Genomic DNA, 19484 nt, shown 5'->3' with positions numbered 1-19484 from the left:
CACAGATCGTTTTATTACTTTAATAACAGGCCACCTTTCAAAATTTCTCCATGGCTGCCCTTTAATAGAATTAAAAACCACATAAAATAGCATAATTATAATCACAATAACAGTAACAACCTATTTCAGATCCTTGTATATTATTAATTAGTTTCAGTATATCACAGCCAACCGATCAAGCTGTAAAGAGCTTAAGGCCTGGATAGCTCAGAGACCAGCTCATTTCCTATGAACCAGGCCATAGACTGAAATTCTCTTTCAAGGTCCTGTTTTATGTTCCACCACCAAAAGAGGTTCATTTGGTGGGAATCTGACAGTGGCTTTGCCCTGGCTATGGACTTCCCTCCCAAAGGAGGTGCAACTAGCTCCATCCTTTGTGGCATGCAGGCAGGCAGTGAAAACATCATTATTCCTTGTGTCTTTCAATATGATTGGAGATTTTCAATTCTGCTTTTGTTTATTTTGATGGTTTAATCATAGTTTTTTTTCACCTGAAGGTGTTTGGTTTGGCTTTATTTCTTTATGTAAACCGCTCTAGGCCCTTAATTTATTTATTTATTTATATATAAGCAAACAGCTTGGTAGATGTGAGTATCGGCTTCGCCTCCAAGGCAGGTGCCAAAACCTCTTCCTCAAGATAGGCTATAAGATTGCTCCTTCTCAGACTGGGCCCCATGGTCAGATTGGCAAACATGTGGTTCTTATTTTTTTTAAGCCGCATTTAAAGTGTGTCGGTTCTAATGCTTACAATATATGGAAAACATGAATGAGGAGAGCTGAATTCTTTCTCATCTTACCTTTCCCACACTCTGTTGCTTCAACAGCAGAGAGAGAGAAAAGAAGGTAGATTCTGCTCCCCTCACCTGCACGCCCTTTTCAATATAAACAAGCATGGCTGCCCTTCTTGCAAGTGGTTCGGCCCAGAATTGTCTCTGAAGGTGTCTGAGGACAGAGAATGAATGCAAAAGTACTTTGGAGGAGCCTGGAGGCGAAATCCCTTTCGATTGTGTTTTTATTTTATTTATATATATTTTTGTCTTCCATGATAGGAAATAGATGACTGCCTAGTCCAAGCAAAAGATCGAAGCTATGATGCCCTGGTGCATTTTGGGAAGCGGGGGCTAAATGTTGCAGCCACAGCTGCTGTGATGGCAGCTTCCAAGGTAACCAGTGGGATAACGAAGGATACAGTGGTTGTGTTAACATCACAAGTCTATGTTCCTAGCCAGTGGCAATCGGTGCCTGAGACATAACGCTTGGGGGCAGGATGCTCTTAATTCTTTAACTTTTTATGTACAGACCTGGTGTGACTAATAAACAGAGGAAGACTATAGAAATCTGGAATTGCGCAATCTTGGCACCATGTGCACTATTTCAAGCAGGATTATACCACTTTAATCAGTCATGGCTTCCCCCAAAGGAATCCTGGGAAATTCAGTTTGTTAAGGGCGCTGAGAGTTGTTTGGAGTCCCCCTTTCCCCTCACAGTGCTACAACTCCAAAAATTACCTGGGAAGAGAGTTTTATTGTTAAACCACACTGGGAATTGTAGCTCTGTGAGGTGAACAGAAGTCTTCTAACAATTATCAGTACACTTCCCAAGAGTCTTTGGGGGAAGCCATGACTGTTTACAAACATCCCAGAGTCGCATTCAGGCGTCTACTGACTTGTCCTTTTGGATAACTGGCAGCAAAATTCGGCTTTAGGGTTAAAAACACATACAATGAATGTACTGGGCTCAGAAATTTTAGAGAGATATTTTACAGAATGTAGCCGAAATGGTACACAAATCCAACTGTGGAAAAACTTGGTTCTTTCAGAAACTGGAATCGATCATATGAACTCTTGTCTAACAATTTTGGAATATTAGTAAAGTGATACAACTGAACTATTTTATTAAACTGCACTTATTGCACATATTTATTAGTAATGACTTCTTACAATTATTGCAGTTAAATGTGATACAGCTGTGGTCCATTAAAATGGTCACCTGATGGCATAAAGGAGAGCCTCCTCTTAATATGGCCACTTTGTCCCTTTGGCAAAGGGTGTTCACACTTCAAGTTAAGAAACCTCAGGAAACATTAGTTTTAGCCAGAGACGTGGTGCTATTACTAGTCAATATTGTCAATGTAAAACAGAGAGACAAACACACCAAACAAGCATTCTAGGCAAGGTTGCCTTTGTCATTTGATTTACAGACTCTGCAAATGCAAAAAATTAATCTGAAGAATTTATGATACGAGGTAGAGAACATAAGGGTTTGATATATATCAGGGTGGGGAGCATTTTTTCAGGCAGAGGGCCACATTCCTTTCTGGGCAACCTTCTGGAGGCCACATGGCAGTGGTGGGTGGAGCCATAGTTGACAGTGAGAGGATCAACGAATGTACAGTGGTAACTCTGGTTACGTACTTAATTCATTCCGGAGGTCCGTTCTTAACCTGAAACTGTTCTTAACCTGAAGCACCACTTAGCTAATGGGGCCTCCCGCTGCTGCTGCACTGCCAGAGCACGGTTTCTGTTCTTATCCTGAAGCAAAGTTCTTAACCTGAAGCGTTATTTTTGGGTTAGCGGAGTATGTAACCTGAAGCGTATGTAACCCGAAGTACCACTGTAAACTTTGACTAGTTGGCTAGCCTGGTGAGAGTCTTGAGGGTCACATATAGTAGGCCTTGAGAGCTGCTTTTGGCACCTGGGCTTGAGATTCCCCCCATCCCTGTTAATAGATTTGCCGCTTGACACTGTGTTTAAGCTTTTCGTGAATTGTTATGAAGTGGAATGATGCTTTCCCATATGGAAACAGTTTGAAATTCTGGCCACTTCCAGGTTGCCACTATTTTGCGGGTGGGATTCAGTTGCATACTGGCAAATTCAGGTTGCACATTTAAAGTGTATTTGGCCCTCCTGCTCCCTCCCCCCAAAATGCAACTTCTTGTAGTAAAGAATGGGACAGGAAATGTACCGGAAATTCTGTGGTGATACTTGTTTGATGCGACATCTTACTGACACCCCTGCGAACGAGGGCGGAGCGCCCCGTTTCGTCAGGAAGTGCTTCCCCCCCCGTCACCTCTGCCACCCGCCCCACTGCCCGCCACCAGAGAAGCCACACAGACACTGGCACCGATTTCAGGTGAGGTCTCATGTGCTCCACAAGATCTCGGGTGATTTCAGTGAGATCTCGCCTGAAATCAGTGACGGTGCCAGTGTCGCTTCTCTGCCAGATGTGGAGGCGGCAGGATGTCCACGGGGGCACCGCCTTGAGGGCTTACTCCTCTGTGCCTGCCTTGCCTGTAAATAAACCAGTGTGGCTTCTCAATAAACAGGTCACCTGGAAGTGACCTAAGTCGGTTAGTGTTTGCAAAATGGCTGACAGTCCTTAAGTAGTGTAAGTAGATATAAAGAGGTGGGAGCCTCCAATGTATTACGTTCAGCATTACTCTAAACCAGGCACAGGCAAACTCGGCCCTCCAGACGTTTTGGGATTACAACTCCCATCATCCCTAGCTAACAGGACCAGTGGTCAGGGATGATGGGAATTGTAGTCCCAAAACACCTGGAGGGCCGAGTTTGCCTATGCCTGCTCTAAACATTCCAGTGGACTACAGATAATATTAGGCTCTGACTCAATTAAGCCAAGAAAATCCCAGTGCAGAGCTATGCCATTGCCACACGAGCAACAGAACCTGGAATAATAGCAGCAAGATCAAGGCAAGATCACCCATAGCCTCTTAGCACCAAAATCCATCTGTGACTTTGTTCACCTTTGCTGTGGAGTATTCTCAAAATTTGTCTGTGTTTGTCATGTGTGCCACAATGGGATCTCTTTTTCACCTGCCAGATTTCCCAGCTCCCTCAGTTTCTCTTGTATTTGGACCTGAAAGAAGGGCAGGTAACCCTGTCAGTGTTTCTGTTAACTGCTAAACTAACCACCATGATTGGAAAACGTTGTAGCATTTATTACTAAACAACAACAACAACAAAAGTATTGTATTGGGACTAACTTGCAGAGTACTGACTTTGGCTTAGTTTCCCTTCTGTGGCTTTTGTGTATTCTGCTTTAAAGTCTAACTTGCGTTTTATCAGCAAAAGCAAACCATTACTTCTATTCTGATCCAAAATACGGAGCTGGGGACAGCTTTCAATGTATGGCAGGAAGATCCATTAGAAATATTAGCTTACATTTAAGCTAATGGGAATGTTCATTCTACAACCCAGCCAAGGGTGCATTCTACATATGGTGGTATCTTGGTTTATGATCCAGAGGTGCGTTCTTAAACCAAAGCGTTCTTAAACCAAGGCGTGCTTTCCCATAGCAGCAGGGGGCTCAATTTACAAATGTAACACACTCAACAGGAAGCAGAACTTCTGCTTCCAAGGCAAAGTTCACAAACCAAAACACCTACTTCCGAGTTTGCAGTGTTCTTAATCCAAGTTGTTCTTAAACTAAGATGTTCTTAAACCAAGGCACCACTGTATTAGATTTCCCTGAGGCACATGTGGCTTAAGAAGAAATTCAAGTTACATGAAGGTTTCCCTACTGAAGTCACCAAAAATGCAATGTGTAGCAAGGAAGGATACCCTCACTTCACCTTGTGCTACACATTGCATTTTTGGTTGGAGCCTCTGAGCACAATCCACCAGCAAGTTCTTTTGCAGAAGCCCCATTCAGTCCAGTGCCTGTTTTATAGGAGCTTGCATCTATCTATCTATCTATCTATCTATCTATCTATCTATCTATCTATCTATCTGAGTGCCTTTTGTGTTTTGTATCTTGTTTTAATCACAGTACTCTCAATGATCTTTGTTTAACATCAAATATCTTTTTTAATCCAAACTAAAATGTTAATCTACATAAAAACACAGATCCAGAGGAAAAGAAGAGAGAGAAAAGAAAGAGAAAGTGGGAGGTAGAGAGAGAGAGATAGAAAAGTAATTGAAAGAGGTTGTTTTTTTTTTTAAAAAAAATAAAGTTAAGAAACTAAAGAACTTTTGGCAGCTATATATAAACATTATTCAACTCATCCACTCCAATATAACACCCAGCAAGACTACTTTCTATAAACCAACATTATCTTCAGCCTTCAAACCCAAATGTCATTAATTCATTTTCTTCTACAAACAAAATTCTATGAGAGGTTTCCAATCTTTAGTAAATATTAACAATGACTTTTCTCTGAGTAAACATGCCAATTTCACTATATAGTATCTGCTAAGCCCAATAGTTTTAATAGCCATTCCTCCATAGTTGGCAATTAGTCTTTCAATTTTTTTGCATATTGAAATCTCGCCGCTGTAATCAAATATTGGAACACAACTATCTTTAGAGGTACCCCCCCAAAAAAAAACCACACCTCCAAATGCTGCACAAAATTTGGGCTGAATACTTTAACCCAGCACTAATATGGCAAAGAGTTAAGTACTATCCCAGGCATAAGGAAAAATAAGCCCTGAGGAAGCTGATGTTGCTTTGTACAGTAACCATCTCAGAAATTAAACTAAAGAAATTTCAGACACCTATTTCAGATGATAAAGAGTTTTGCACACCTTGAAAACATGCTGTTTTTCAGGAACGGCCTGATAAGATAAATAAAAGATTCAGAAGGCATCTGTGCCTGTTGGAATAATAAAGAGGATTTCATTGAACATGTTTTATGTTACCTTATTCAGTTTTTATCCAGGAAAAAAAAAAAGTCTGTCTCAGTGTAAGTCTGTATGTTGCTATTAGATGATTGTCCTCTTCATGTTCTGAAGCTCTGTGCAGGAGTACAATAAATTAATCACTTAAGGTACCCTGTGTCTCTTTGTCTGTTTTCATAGGGCCAGGGAGCTCTGTCGGAGAGGCTCCGCAGCTTCAGCATGCAGGATCTCACCACAATTAGGGGAGAGAGCAGCAGCAGCACTGTGAGTCCACCTCCTCCTGCCCCCTCAGTTTCAGCGCGAACAAGTAGCAAGCAGAGCCACCCCAAAACGTCCAAAAGTGCATCAGAAAGTATTGGACGCTCAGGTCAGTGCAAGAGTTAATTTTTTTCGTCTCTGCACCTGTTACCTAAAAGGAGCAAGAATTAAGCATGAGAACTGTAGAAGACTTATGGGGTAGTCCCACATACCTCTGACCTTTACCAAGGGGTTGAGCTTTTTGCATGGCACACACACACCCTGTTTTTCAGACAGGCCTTTCAAACCTGAGATTCTTTGCCAACCAGCTTTCCATTGATACACCTGCCATTTTTAAATAGTTTCCCCTGGTTTTCAGGTTGTGTACCGCCTTGGGATGTTTTAGCTGAATTGTGATGTTTTTGGCAGAATTTTACAGACTGGAAGAAAGTGGACCTGGAAAGTGCAATCTCCTACCATATTTGCCTCTAGCCCTGCCATCCTTCCCCTTTTCTAACCATTAACTGAAGACCCAAACTGTTCTCAGATATTAACTTTCGTAGTAAGGAAGTCCAAATAACATGTTTCCATTGTCCTTCATCCAATTGTTTTTTTTTTTTTTGGGGGGGGAAGGAGGCCTCGATGTTACCCACTACATAGTTGGATACAATATTATTGCTGCCACAAATGATGTTGGGATTTTATGCTTGCAAAATGCAAAAATTGTTTAATTGGATAATATTGTATTGGAGAGACATGTGAGGAAACCCTGTGTTTCAAATGGAACCTGTCAGTGGTCACCCTAGAATCTAGGGCATGGTTATAGGACTGAGGCGACCATTTGAGCACCTGCCACTTAAAATCTAATTCAATTAGAACTAATAAAAAGTAACTTTAGACTTTGATATTTTCATGTTTGCTGTTGCACATTGACTTACCCTGTCTTATCACAAAATTTCACGCTCTAGGCTTGCAGCCATCTATCTCAGTATGCACTTAGCAGGTCCGTAAGGGCTAGGAGGATGCAGTGTCGGGCTTCTGCTCCTCTTCTATATTTATCACTTTCAGGAGACCTACCAAAGTACTAAATTTAATCTGGTCCAATAAAGAACATGCTTGCCTGCTCTTTCTAAAATGTTATCACTGTTGTTCTGGGTCGGTTAGGGCTTCTGCTGCAGCAGAGCTGCCCTGAGATCTGCAGATGAAGGGCGGTTTACAAATTTAAAATAATAATAATAATAATAATAATAATAATAATATAAAGATTCATATAGTGCCCACGTTGTGCTTAGTGTGGTTCAGAAGTTACTTTTTGCCCAGATATCTCAGTTGAAGAACTCCAGCTGCTGTGGACTTAAGAACTTGGGGATAAGGGTTGCTTTCTCTGTCCCTGGAATGAAAAGGAGCAGATGGTTTTGTATTTGTAATGCAAGTTGCACTGGGCAAAACTACATGTAAATGGCACTTGATTTGCTAAATCCAGTATAGCTGCAAGTCTGAAGGTGACCTGAGTTGCAAAACCAAATTTATGGTGAAGCACCTAGTAATTTTAGGCACCCGTATGCTGACAGAACACAGACAAGTAGAATATACTCAATACAGTGCAGTAGTGACAAGCTCCCTGAAATCCAGAAGTAGATTTAAAAAGTCACTGTCACTCCCCTTCCCTTCCCTGTATAGTATAGCCACAATAATTTGCTGACCAGGCTCATTGCAGCTGTCTTTCTGCCTTTAAACTGGGAGTGTTAAATGTACAAAGCAACTGCATACAGGGTGCGTTCAAGTACATCTGTAAACAAGGCACACTGCTAAGTTTCACTCAAAGCAGGCCCGCTGCAATTAATGGACATGACTGTTAGGTCCATTAATTGCATTGGGTTTACTCTGAGTAAACTTATAATAATAATAATAATAATTTTATTATTTATACCCTGCCCATCTGACTGGCTTGCCCCAGCCACTCTGGGTGGCTTCCAGCATATATAAAAACATGATAAAATGTTAAACGTTAAAAGAACTTCCCTTACACTTGGTTGGGTTGAATGCTGTGTTTCCTCCCTCTGTGGAGTGAAGCCCACCTTAACACTGTGTTGGCCATGTGTACTTATCAGGGATTTGAATGCTGATTCAGTCATTCTGTTTTGCTTTTTTTGCTCCTGCCATGCTCTCTGCACCCCCTGAACGTTTATTCATTTGTATGTTCAGCTGTCGGTTTTGTTCTCTTAAAGAAAAGAACGAAAAGGAAAATCCGATTTTAAAAGAATTGCCAAACAACATGTGCAATGAGCAGAGGTGGAGGGTTTGTGACATTGCTGGGGCCAGCCAGCCAGCTCATCCCTAGTGATGAAATGGTTTGTCCTTCTGGGTCCTGTGGTGGATATTCTTCTACAGCAGGCATAGGCAAACTTGGCCCTCCAGATGTTTTGGGACTACAACTCCCATCACCCCGACCACTGGTCCTGTGAGCTAGGGATGATGGGAGTTGTAGTCCCAAAACATCTGCAGGGCCGAGTTTCCCTATGCCTGTTCTACATCAGCCTGACTGCTCAGCTAATGCACGCTTTATATGGAGCCCAGGTTAATATTCAGAGGGAATGGATACAGTGGGCTGTGAAATATTGTGCGATGATATCGATCTTCACATATCAACGCATGCCACGTTTTATTGTCCGCATGGGCAGGCAAAGATGAGCACACACAGCCTGTGCGCAGAACATTGCACTATAAGCAGCTCATACTAGAGGCGCATGCATTGTTCCCATCACATACATACAAAACAGGTTATCTCTCCATATTATCTCACATTCTCCATAAGAGTAAATAGATAATAACTAGCATATGAATGGGTGGTGTCAGTTTGCTTGCACAGTGGGACTTTCAGTTTCTTTTCGCCCCCCCCCCCGCCCCCAAAATCTGATGCTTTAATGCAGGCCTAGGCAAACTCGGCCCTCCAGATGTTTTGGGACTACAACTCCCATCATCCCTAGCTAACGTGGTCAGGGGTGATGGGAATCGTAGTCCCAAAACATCTGGAGGGCCAAGATTGCCTATGCCTGCTCGAATGCCTCAGTTTTGTTACTTGCTGTAAAAAAGAAGAAGAGAGAGATGGTTTTAACACCCAACTGCATTTTTTTCTGGTATCCTGAGCAAACTTCTCTGAAGTATTAGGTGATGTAAAAAATAATATCTGTGTGTGAGATACCATACACAAAGACTGCTTGTCAATGCCTTCAGCATAATCAAATGGTTATAATGTTGGGTAAAATAGATACTCAAGCAAGCCTTGCAGTTTATGATAGCACAATTATAGTTTTATCAATTAGGTGTGCAGTGTGGTACTCAAGGGTCAACGAGCTTTATAGAGGCTTGCAGAATGAAATTCTGGGTGTGTTTTATTTTTGTGGCTGAATGGATGATAGAATTTGCCAGGGACTCTTCAATCAGCCTTGGGCAAGTTGCTCCTTCTCCAGTTTGTTTTATTTGTGATTTGGTAACAATAATACCCATTGGGCTGCCCCACTTCGATAATTAATGAGTTAATAATTGTATGAGTACTTCGTTGCCTTCTGACAAATGGCTTCGGTCCAGTATACCTGAAGGAGAGTCTCCACCCCCATCATTCTGCCCGGACACTGAGGTCCAGTGCTGAGGGCCTTCTGGCAGTTCCCTCACTACGAGAAGCCAAGTTACAGGGAACCAGGCAGAGGGCCTTCTCGGTAGTGGCACCCGCCCTCCCACCAGATGTCAAAGAAAAAAACAACTACCAGACCTTTAGAAGACATCTGAAGGCAGCCCTGTGTAGGGAGGCTTTTAATGTTTAATAGATTATTGCATTTTAATGTTCTGTTGGAAGCCGCCCAGAGTGGCTGGGGAAACCCAGCCAGATGGGCGGGGTATAAATAATAAATTATTATTATTATTATTATTATTATTATTATTATTATTATTATTATTATTACCTACACGTGTGCTGTTAACTACTTCCATTGTTAATTACATGGGGCAAATGGTATGTATGTATGTCTCTTATGTAGTTGAGTATATGAATGGAGCATAGCTTAACCTTTCACCATGTTACACCATTATCTGTTCTTCGGCCTCCAAAATGGCTTTGGGGAAAATGAATTTAAGTGCTCTACCACCCCTCCCATCTCGGCATGATAAGCTGTTAATATATGGCTCCTTTTCCAGTTTGTGCATGTGGTTCGGTTTGCCGCATTGTCCAAGGTGAGTACTGGATTCCTCTTCTGAAATCCATGCGCCCTTTGTGAAACCTTAGTTCTCATTCCTTGCATTTGCTGTGCCCTAACTGGGGGTTTTATTACTGACAACCAAATTTCAAATGTATGCACCTTAACGCATGTGGTTTTAATAGGTGTCCTTTGCAATGAGCTGTGTGCCTTGCCGAGACTTTTGAGTGTTGGTTTTGTGTAAACATTGTACAGAAAAATGGGGTTGTTTCATAAGATATTTTAATACTGATGTTTAGTATGTGCTTTGCTTTAATTCCCACTGAAATCAGGATTACTCAGATTAACAGGTGCCGTCACAAAGTCATGGCTGGCTTGAATTTGGACGGTCCAATATTAGCTTTAGATTTTGCAGCGTCTTTCAAATTGACCCAGTCACAAAAACGTCGCCTGATAGCGTGTGCAACATGTGCATTAAAGCGCTTGTTTGCAAAGGTTTCCAGTGTTTCAAAATCCACAGGAGGGCACAACCTTTATTGGGATGAACAAGATGTCACAAAATAGTGAGCAAGCTTTCATCTTCTCCAGAACTCTTCCTCAGGCTGAATCTTAAACAAATTGTGTGTGTAGGAAGGGGAGCTGTCTTGCTGTTAAAAGTCATACATCTGCAGCTGCATACACACAATACCTTTTAAAGCACATCTTTCCCTCAAAGAATTCTGGGCACTGTAGTTTACTTGCACAGTGAAGGGGCCTGGGTTAGGCCTGTTGGCATCAAGGATTAGAATCAATGCCCCAGTTTGAGGGGTTTCTGCTGGCTACTGTTGGCAGTGATACTGGTGCCAGTAGTTTCTAAGTAAGGATGAAAGAAGGCAGTGATGATTCCTGTTCCAAAGTACAGTGGTGCCTTGCTAGACGAATGCCTCGCTAGACGAAAAACTCGCTAGACGAACGGCATTCGTCTAGCGGAAGCTGCCCCGCAAGACGAAATAGTCTATGGGGCTGCTTCGCAAGACGAAAAATTTCCGTCTTTTTCTTTCGTTTAGCGGAGCGTGGCTGTCATTGCCGCTTCGCTAGACGAAAAAATTCGCAGAACGAATTATTTTCGTCTAGCGGGGCACCACTGTAATCATCACAGTCAGCACTGCTCCTGTTCTGCTGCAGTTCAGTTTCTGCCAAACACTGTGTTATTCATCTCACTGTCCACTGATATAAGTTGTGTGACTTGCATGATATGTTGTGTAACTATTTACGTAACTTGCTTAACATAGGTTCATTTCAATGTAAAGGAAGCACTGAAACCGTTTTTATAAAAAAAAAACAAAAAACCCAGTCTCTAGTAATGTACTGTTTGCAGACTTAAAAAGAATGATGTGAATGAATGCCAGTTGCATTTGCCTGACTGATTTCTGTTCCTGACCACAGATGAACACAGAGACCACAGAAATTTCTGCTTCCTTTTTTTTTTTTTTTTTTGAATTCCTATTTTCATCTGACTACCATTTGGGTGGGCACATTGGGCGACTCCTCACTGGAGGCATTTGGCTAAGCTATGTGAGAGCTTTGTGTGTGTTTGAATGGAATGGGTAAGAGTGTGTTTCTTGGTGTTGGTATAAAAGTGCTTTTGTGTGTGTGTTTGTGTGTGTGTCTGCAAGTAGGTGGTAAATACTGTATATTCTGGCGTATAAAACTACTTTTTAATCCAGGAAAATCTTCTCAAAAGTCGGGGGTCGTCTTATACGCTGGGTGGAGAATCTGTGGTCGAGTATATCTCAAACTCTATATTTTAACTGGAAAAGTTGGGGGTCGTCTTATATGCCCAGTCGTCTTATACGCCGGAAAATACGATATTCTAGGCACTTGATTCCTTGAAATTAGCTAAATTAGTTGTCATAATATGCATAATTTCCCTTAGTGTTCTACTTTGCATTGATGTTGAGTTCCCTTCCATGTATCCTCTTGGTCTGTGACTTGGTTCACTGTCTTGCATGACTTGCTTTGCATGAGGTTGAGTTCTCTGCCATGGATTCACTGCCTGTTCTTTGGAATAGAAGCTCTTGGTCTCAGTGTGACCCACCTGTAAAATGGCACCAGCGGACTTGTGCAAGCACATGCGTAATTTAAAGAGTTTACTGCTGAGCTGCACACTTTGACATTGCTAGGCTCTGCTCCTGAAGCTCACCTGGATACTAGAATTTTGCCATCCTAGCTCTTGCTGTTTGAAACAGGATGCCGTAATGTCTTTATTTGTTGTTCTTTTTATTTGTTGTTTTTTGTGGAAACACCAATAAATTTTCTTTAAAAAAAAAAAAAAGAAGAAACAGGATGCCGAATGCAATGGGCCTTGGTCTAATTCAGCAAGGCCATTATTATAAATGAGAAGCATTGCAAGGGCTTCAAGAGGAATGATTAGATTAAATAGGGGCTGGAAAGTGAATTTGGGATTTAGCCTGAACATCAGTAGTGATCTTAGGAAGAGCTGCTCCAGTGGGAAAGTAATGGAAACCATTTCACATTATAGCTGATGATTACTTCGGGATATAATCTGAATGAATATTCAGTTTAGGAACCCATTTTTCAGGGTTCACTTGTGGCAGATATTAAGAAAATGGCCCAGCAATGTCCAAACAGACACCACCATATTACAGTGTAAGAACAAACAGCTATAAGCCCAATGGCAAATCTGGATCCCACCCATTGTTGTATAACTTAGAGATACAGGTGAAACTCGAAAAATTAGAATATTGTGGAAAGGTTCATTTCTTTCAGTAATTCAACTTAAAAGGTGAAACTAATTTATGATATAGACTCATGACATGCAAAGCGAGATATGTCAAGCCTTTATTTGTTATAATTGTGATGATTATGGCGTACAGCTGATGAGAACCCCACATTAACAATTTCAACTTTGGGGTTTTCATCAGCTGCACGCCATAATCATCACAATTATAACAAACAAAGGCTTGATATATCTCACTTTGCATGTCATGAGTCTATCTCATATATTAAACTCCAGTAGCTAATGAAAACAATTGCTTGCATAAATGGACTTTTCAACGATATTCTAATTTTTTGAGTTTCACCTGTATAACTTATACAAGATTCATTTATGGGGAAGCAAATAGAAATATGTTGACATCATTTCCAAGCTTCTTTAGACTTAAAACACTTTAGTTTGTTTTGTCTGTAATCTAGTAGAGAAAATATATTGTTGAAACTTACATAAAAGGGCAACATATTTTTTTAAAATAATAACATCTCTATTCATTAAGTAAACACCACTTGTTAGAAGATGCTGATCTCCACAAAGCATGCAGAGTGGTTTCATTTGCTTTCTTTGCACAAAATACAGACACTATTTTGTTTAAAGTAATGCTGTTGACTGTACTGGTGACTCCTAACTAAAATCTTTTAGCTTTTTAATTAATCCTCTACACTTTCTCTCCCCCCCCCCTAAGGTACTGTAGAATGAGCTGATGAGAAATCTTAGTTATAAGGCAGTGGCTAAAATAGTAAAATTGAGCTGACTTGAATAGTTTAAAAATGAATGCTATTTGTGGCCATCTCAAAAAAGAAAAGGAAAAAAAAATACTATTGAGTTCAGTTGATGATGCTACTTCCCCTGCCAAGTAATTTCTATTTACTGTTTTTTTCTTTCTTTCCGCATGTAAATATTTTGGGATATTGATGTAAGTGTTACTGGTTTGCATGGCTTGGACAGACTTCTAAGTAAATAGTCATAGGGTTTGCACTGCTCAACTAAGAACTGCTTCCTTCTCACACTTAATTTTTTTAGAAATATATAGGTTGTTCCTAACTGTGTGCAGTGTGCCCGGAAATCCTTGTCTAATCACTGGCTTTCTAGATTTTATTTTGTTCTAATGGTTGGGCCTCATTTCATCTGACTGCTCTGTGGTGGCTTTTTGGCTTACCAGCAAAGTGGTTGTAGGCAAATGGCTTATGTAGTTTTCTTCTGATCAAAGTACATATATTACGCTTTGTGAAGCAGTAATGTTTGTGTAGCATTTCATGCTTCTTGTAGCCTAACTGAAGTGTGAAAATCTGCCTAGATTTTGTTTCTCTGGGTGACTTGAGGAGTAGAAAGCATGAGGCTTTCAAATGTGACTTATTGCTGCATAGAAATCCAAATGTAACACCTGTTTGTAGTACCTGATCCCTGGTGTTTTATACAGCCCTTTAGCTCCTTGATATGAACTTACCTACATTCATTAGCGATTAGAGACTGAAGACATATGAAGCAAAGTAAGTCCTTCAGCCATGCACAAATGACGATCTTATATTACAGTAAATCCCTAAGAAGAGCTTTGCTGTCAAATCAAAGTTGCTCCAGCATCTTATTCTCAACAGTGGCTAGGCATATTGTTTACACGGGGTTTATTTCCATTAAAAATCATAGATAATAACTGGTCATACACCTGTCCTCCGTTAATTTGCCCAATCCCTTTTTAAAGTCACTGGTAATCTCCATAGCTTTGAATTCCATAACTTAGTTTCTGCTTTGTGTGGTAAAAAGAGCCAGTGTGGTGTAGTGGTTAAGAGCGGTAAACGTGTAATCTGGGGAACTGGGCTCGTGTCTCCGCTCCTCCACATGCAGCTGCTGGGTGACCTTGGGCTAGAATCATGCACATCCTTGCCCTGGCCTTTGCCTCATCAAATAGGGTGGTACCTCTGGATACGCACACCTCTGGTTGCATATCCTTCAGGATGCGAATGCGGCAAACCCGGAAGACTCATAATCTGGTGAACCGGGTTCGCTTCTTCGCTCCTCCACATGCAGCTGCTGGGTGACCTTGGGCTAGTCACACTTCTCTGAAGTCTCTCAGCCCCACTCACCTCACAAAGTGTTTGTTGTGAGGGAGGAAGGGAAAGGAGAATGTTAGCTGCTTTGAGACTCCTTCGGGTAGTGATAAAGCGGGATAACAAATGCAAACCCTTCTTCTTCATGGGTGATTCTGAGATCTAGTTTTAAAGGAGGAAAAAATATACCTATCTGCTTTCTCCACCCAATGCATAATTTTAAAAACCTCTATCAAGACCCCACTTTAATTGCCTTTGGTTTTCTAAAGCAAAAGCCCCAAACACTTTAGCCTTTCTTCCAATAAGAGTATAATTTTGCTTGCCCTTATTCACCCAATGTTCGTTTCTTATACTTGTACTGAATCTCATTTGCAATTTATTGAAGTTTGAAGTGGAATGAACTGACGTTTCCCCCTGAATTGATACATATACAGCTCCAGTCTTGGTGTTCCTGGCAAATGTTCTCCCAGGGCTATGCTCCTTCTGTTTTCACAGCTTTTACACGGCAGAGAGCATTGGCAACCAAATTCCGCTTACCAGACTTCCGATAATGGAAATGCGCATTCAGGCAGTTTGTGCATTCATGTCCACAAGCAACATTTTGGATTCTGCTTTGTAAACAGACAATGTGGTTCATGTACATTGTGGTTTACAGTGGTACCTCTGGTTACAAACTTAATTCGTTCTGGAGGTCCGTTCTTAACCTGAGGTACCACTTTATCTAATGGGGCCTCCCGCTGCCACCGCGTGATTTCTGTTCTCATCTTGAAGCAAAGTTCTTAACCCGAGGTACTACTTCCGGGTTAGCGGAGTCGGTAACCTGAACTGTCTGTAACCCGAGGTGTTTGTAACCCAAGGTACCACTGTACTTGTTTATTTTAAGTCTGCCTAAACCAGATTTTACTTGCTAGAAACTGACATTAATGCAGAACATACAGAACATTGCTGTGTTGAAGGATAGGAAGAGAGTGGACATTAGTATTGTTCACCTTTTCGAAATAATATGCAAATCAGATTTTATCTTTGTAATCTTTGTGTGTTTCATTGGATTATTTAGTTGTCTATGTTGCTATATAGGCCAATTTTGTGCCAGTTCAGTGGGTCTAGGCATAACAAAGATGGGCTGATGCCAAGAAGGCTACTTGCATATTGCCAAAAATCAGGAACAGCATCACAAAAAGGACATTTGCATGTGTGCGTTTATATGCAAATTTAAGCAATTATTACTCTGATTTCAATAGGAATGCAATGCATTCCACCATAACTGGATAAACTTGTGGCTAGGTGGTCTGTGTGTTCGCTCAGTCTGTTGTTCAGCTGTTTGTTGATGGGCACATTCAATGCCCCTGCTCTCCTTACAGCTCTTTCTAATTAAACTGAACGTAGATTGGATAGCTCTTCAAAGTATGGCTCAGGGCCACCCTGAGTGCTTCCCACCTCCCTGATCAGTCTAGGGACAGTGCTTCAGTGTTTAGTTTCTTTTGGATAAGAGGAAGCGTTGGAGACCTACAGCGTCTTCATAATTTTACGGTGTCTTCACAACTGGAAGCAAGCAGATTTCTAAATAGGAAAACAGCTTGTATCTAAACTCACATCAGGTTTCTGATGAACATAATTCCACCCTTATTATGTCTCTTTTGGACCTAACTCCATAATAATGTTCAGCTTTCTTTGCATTCCGTGACTCAAATTTCAATGTAGTGTTTCTTTGGTTCCTTTCAGCAGAGAGGTACCACCTTCCAAAGGTATGAGTGAAATGCCAATAAAGGAACATCAGTGTTTCTTTGTTGAAGACTCTGACCACCCAATGGCTGTCCTCAAGACAGCCATACTCACAGCATTATTCAACTTAATTCTCAATACCCATAGCTAGGAGAGGTTAATCTTCACATTGTACGCAGAACATACTACAGTATTCAGAATTTGTTCATGCCATCAGGAACATTTTATAGCACTCTGTGTTTGTCAACAGTGTTTTCCTTACTATAATTGAGCACTGATAATCCATTTGGCAGGTAGTGATGGTGTAAATATGCCCAGTGGCACTTTTTGTTCCACTAGACTAGATTGGGCAATTATACCTGATTAACTTTGTCAGTTCAGTAAACTATGCTCCATTTGGTTTTGTTATACAGGAACTAAAATTATTCATATCTAGCCATCCATATGACCCACCCCTTTTAAATCCACAAATAAATGAAGGCATCTAACAGTTAAATCCTAAACATACCTGCTCAGAAGTAAGCCCACTGAGTCCAATGGAACTTACTCCCAAATTAGCACAGGGTTACAGCCTAAATCCATAATAATCATGGGTGTTGCATTGAAATCTCCTTAAGCAACTCAAGCTGACAACTAAAAATTGTTCCTGGTGTGTGCCTTTTAACCCCGCTTATATTATTAACCCCGGCAAATGCATGGGTGGGGCAACAGTTGGCGTTAGTCCGTTCGCTGACAACCATCTCTGACCTTTCCATGTCCTCTTTCTCTTCACCATTTAGATCTTAAATGGCTGTTCTAAGTGGTTGAACTAGAGGTTGAGGCAGAGAGTGAAAGGCCACCTGAGGCAAACTGTGAACCAACGGAAGTTGTGTTCTCAGATGATGAAGAGAACGACTCATTGGATGGCACATCCAAGGCTAGAACACCTAAAAAGAAGGATCCCGTCATTGAGGTACTTTCACATTGGAAATGGGATTAAGAATGCAGGTGCCTGACTTCCACAAATGCTATTTTCTTTTGCAACTGAAAGGTTGTTGAGGCTGGCCCTGAATTCAGTAGAATAAATAAAACTGCATGTAGGTCATCTTAGGCCAAGAGTGATGAAACTGTGGCCCTCTGGATGATGAAGAACTACAACTCCCATCACCCCCAGCAAGCATGCTGACTGAGGCTGATGGGAGTTGGAGTCCAGTAACATATAGAGGACCACAGATTCACCGCCCCCGTCCTAGACACATCTATCCAGAACTGGAATGTGTCCTTTGAATTATGGGAGTGGAATGTCCTCACATTTAAATAGTATAGAGACGTTTTAAAAAGGTGCATATTTATTTCTCAATCTACCAATGTTCTAGGATTGGAAAACCTACATTTTAAGGGAGAACCCTATTTTAAATCAACTCTCCCCACCACCGAAAGGTGTGGAAAACGGTTAAGGCTCTTTCCTTTCCTTATTGTCTGTGCCATGTAAGCAGCAAAGAAACTGTTCAGTGTCACATATTATGCTTGGCAGCAATTTAGCCTTCATGCACTTACCGTATATCGCGGCGTATAAGGCGACTCGGCGTATAAGACGACCCCCCAACTTTTTATGTGAAAAAACAGAGTTTGGGGTATACTCACCCAGCCCGGGATCCATGGCTGCTGAGGCGGCGGCGGCAGCGGGGAGAGCGTCCCCCGCGCCACACAGGAGATCTCCGCGCTTGCCGCCCAAGCGCACAGCGGCCTCCACGGCTGCTGAGGCGGCGGCAGCGACGCCTGGGGCAGCGGGGAGAACCTCCCCGTCGCCCCAAAGGAGGCCTCCGCGCTTGCCGCTGAAGCGCAGGACGGCCTCCACGGCTGCTGAGGCGGCGGCAGCGACGCCTGGGGCAGCGGGGAGAAGCTCCCCGTCGCCCCAAAGGAGGCCTCCGCGCTTGCCGCCGAAGCGCAGGACGGCCTCCACGGCTGCTGAGGCGGCGGCAGCGACGCCTGGGGCAGCGGGGAGAAGCTCCCCGTCGCCCCAAAGGAGGCCTCCGTGCTTGCCGCCGAAGCGCAGGACGGCCTCCACGGCTGCTGAGGCGGCGGCAGCGACGCCTGGGGCAGTGGGGAGAAGCTCCCCGTCGCCCCAAAGGAGGCCTCCGCGCTTGCCGCTGAAGCGCAGGACGGCCTCCACGGCTGCTGAGGCGGCGGCAGCGACGCCGGGGGCAGCGGGGAGAACCTCCCCGTCGCCGCACAGGAAGCCTCCGCGCTTGCCGCCCACGCACAGCCTGGGCTCCATGGCGGCTGAGGCAGCGGTTGCGGCTGGAGTGCCGGGGAGAGGCTCCATGCAGCCAGTGGAGGGGCGGAACTCCGGGTCACATCGCATGATGTTGCCGGCGTACAAGACGACCCCCGACTTTAGAGAAGATTTTTCGGGCTTAAAAAGTCGTCTTATACGCCGCGATACACGGTAAGTTTTGGCTTGCTCTTTTAGCTCCAGTCTCTGCCTGCAAGCACAGTAATAATGATGTCGGGGTCATAGACATATAAATGGTTGAAATGTACAAGCATCTCTCTTTTTAAAAGTTCTATGTCTGACAAGCAACCTTTTTAAAATACAGTGGTATCTTGGTTCTCGAATGGCTTAGTTGCCGAACAAATCGGCTCCCAAATGCCGCAAACCCGGAAGTGAGTGTTTGCGGACTTTTTTGGAAGCTGAATGTCCGACACGGGTTCCTCTTGAGTGCAGGAAGCTCCTGCTGCCAATCAGAAGCCGCACCTTGGTTTCTGAACGGTTTTGGGAGTTGAGTGGACTTCCGAAATGGATTAAGTTTGAGAACCAAGGTACCGTTGTAGTAAGCTGCAGCTGCTTCCAGGACAGGGCCTCCCATGAAGCAAAATGAGGTGACCACCTCAGGCC

The 19484-nt window shown here is 42.6% G+C and overlaps 1 protein-coding gene across 4 annotated transcripts in view; it reads left to right on the top strand.

Moving 5' to 3' along the window:
• The window catches only part of REEP1 (receptor accessory protein 1), a 60978-nt gene that overhangs the window by 30469 nt on the left and 11025 nt on the right, over positions 1 to 19484 (top strand). The window contains exons 5-9 of one of the 4 annotated variants that reach the window (XM_033169501.1): positions 1050 to 1163; positions 3841 to 3891; positions 5820 to 6006; positions 10068 to 10103; positions 17407 to 17558. In XM_033169501.1, coding sequence (XP_033025392.1) covers positions 1050 to 1163; positions 3841 to 3891; positions 5820 to 6006; positions 10068 to 10103; positions 17407 to 17558 — 540 coding nt within the window. Of the gene's footprint in view, positions 1 to 1049; positions 1164 to 3840; positions 3892 to 5819; positions 6007 to 10067; positions 10104 to 17385; positions 17559 to 19484 lie in introns of those variants that run through there. The other 3 variants (XM_033169498.1, XM_033169497.1, XM_033169500.1) reach the window with 3 other exon arrangements.

Source organism: Lacerta agilis, chromosome 14 (genome assembly GCF_009819535.1).
Source record: "Lacerta agilis isolate rLacAgi1 chromosome 14, rLacAgi1.pri, whole genome shotgun sequence".
NCBI lineage: Eukaryota > Metazoa > Chordata > Lepidosauria > Squamata > Lacertidae > Lacerta > Lacerta agilis.
This window is presented reverse-complemented; position numbering and strand designations above follow the sequence as displayed.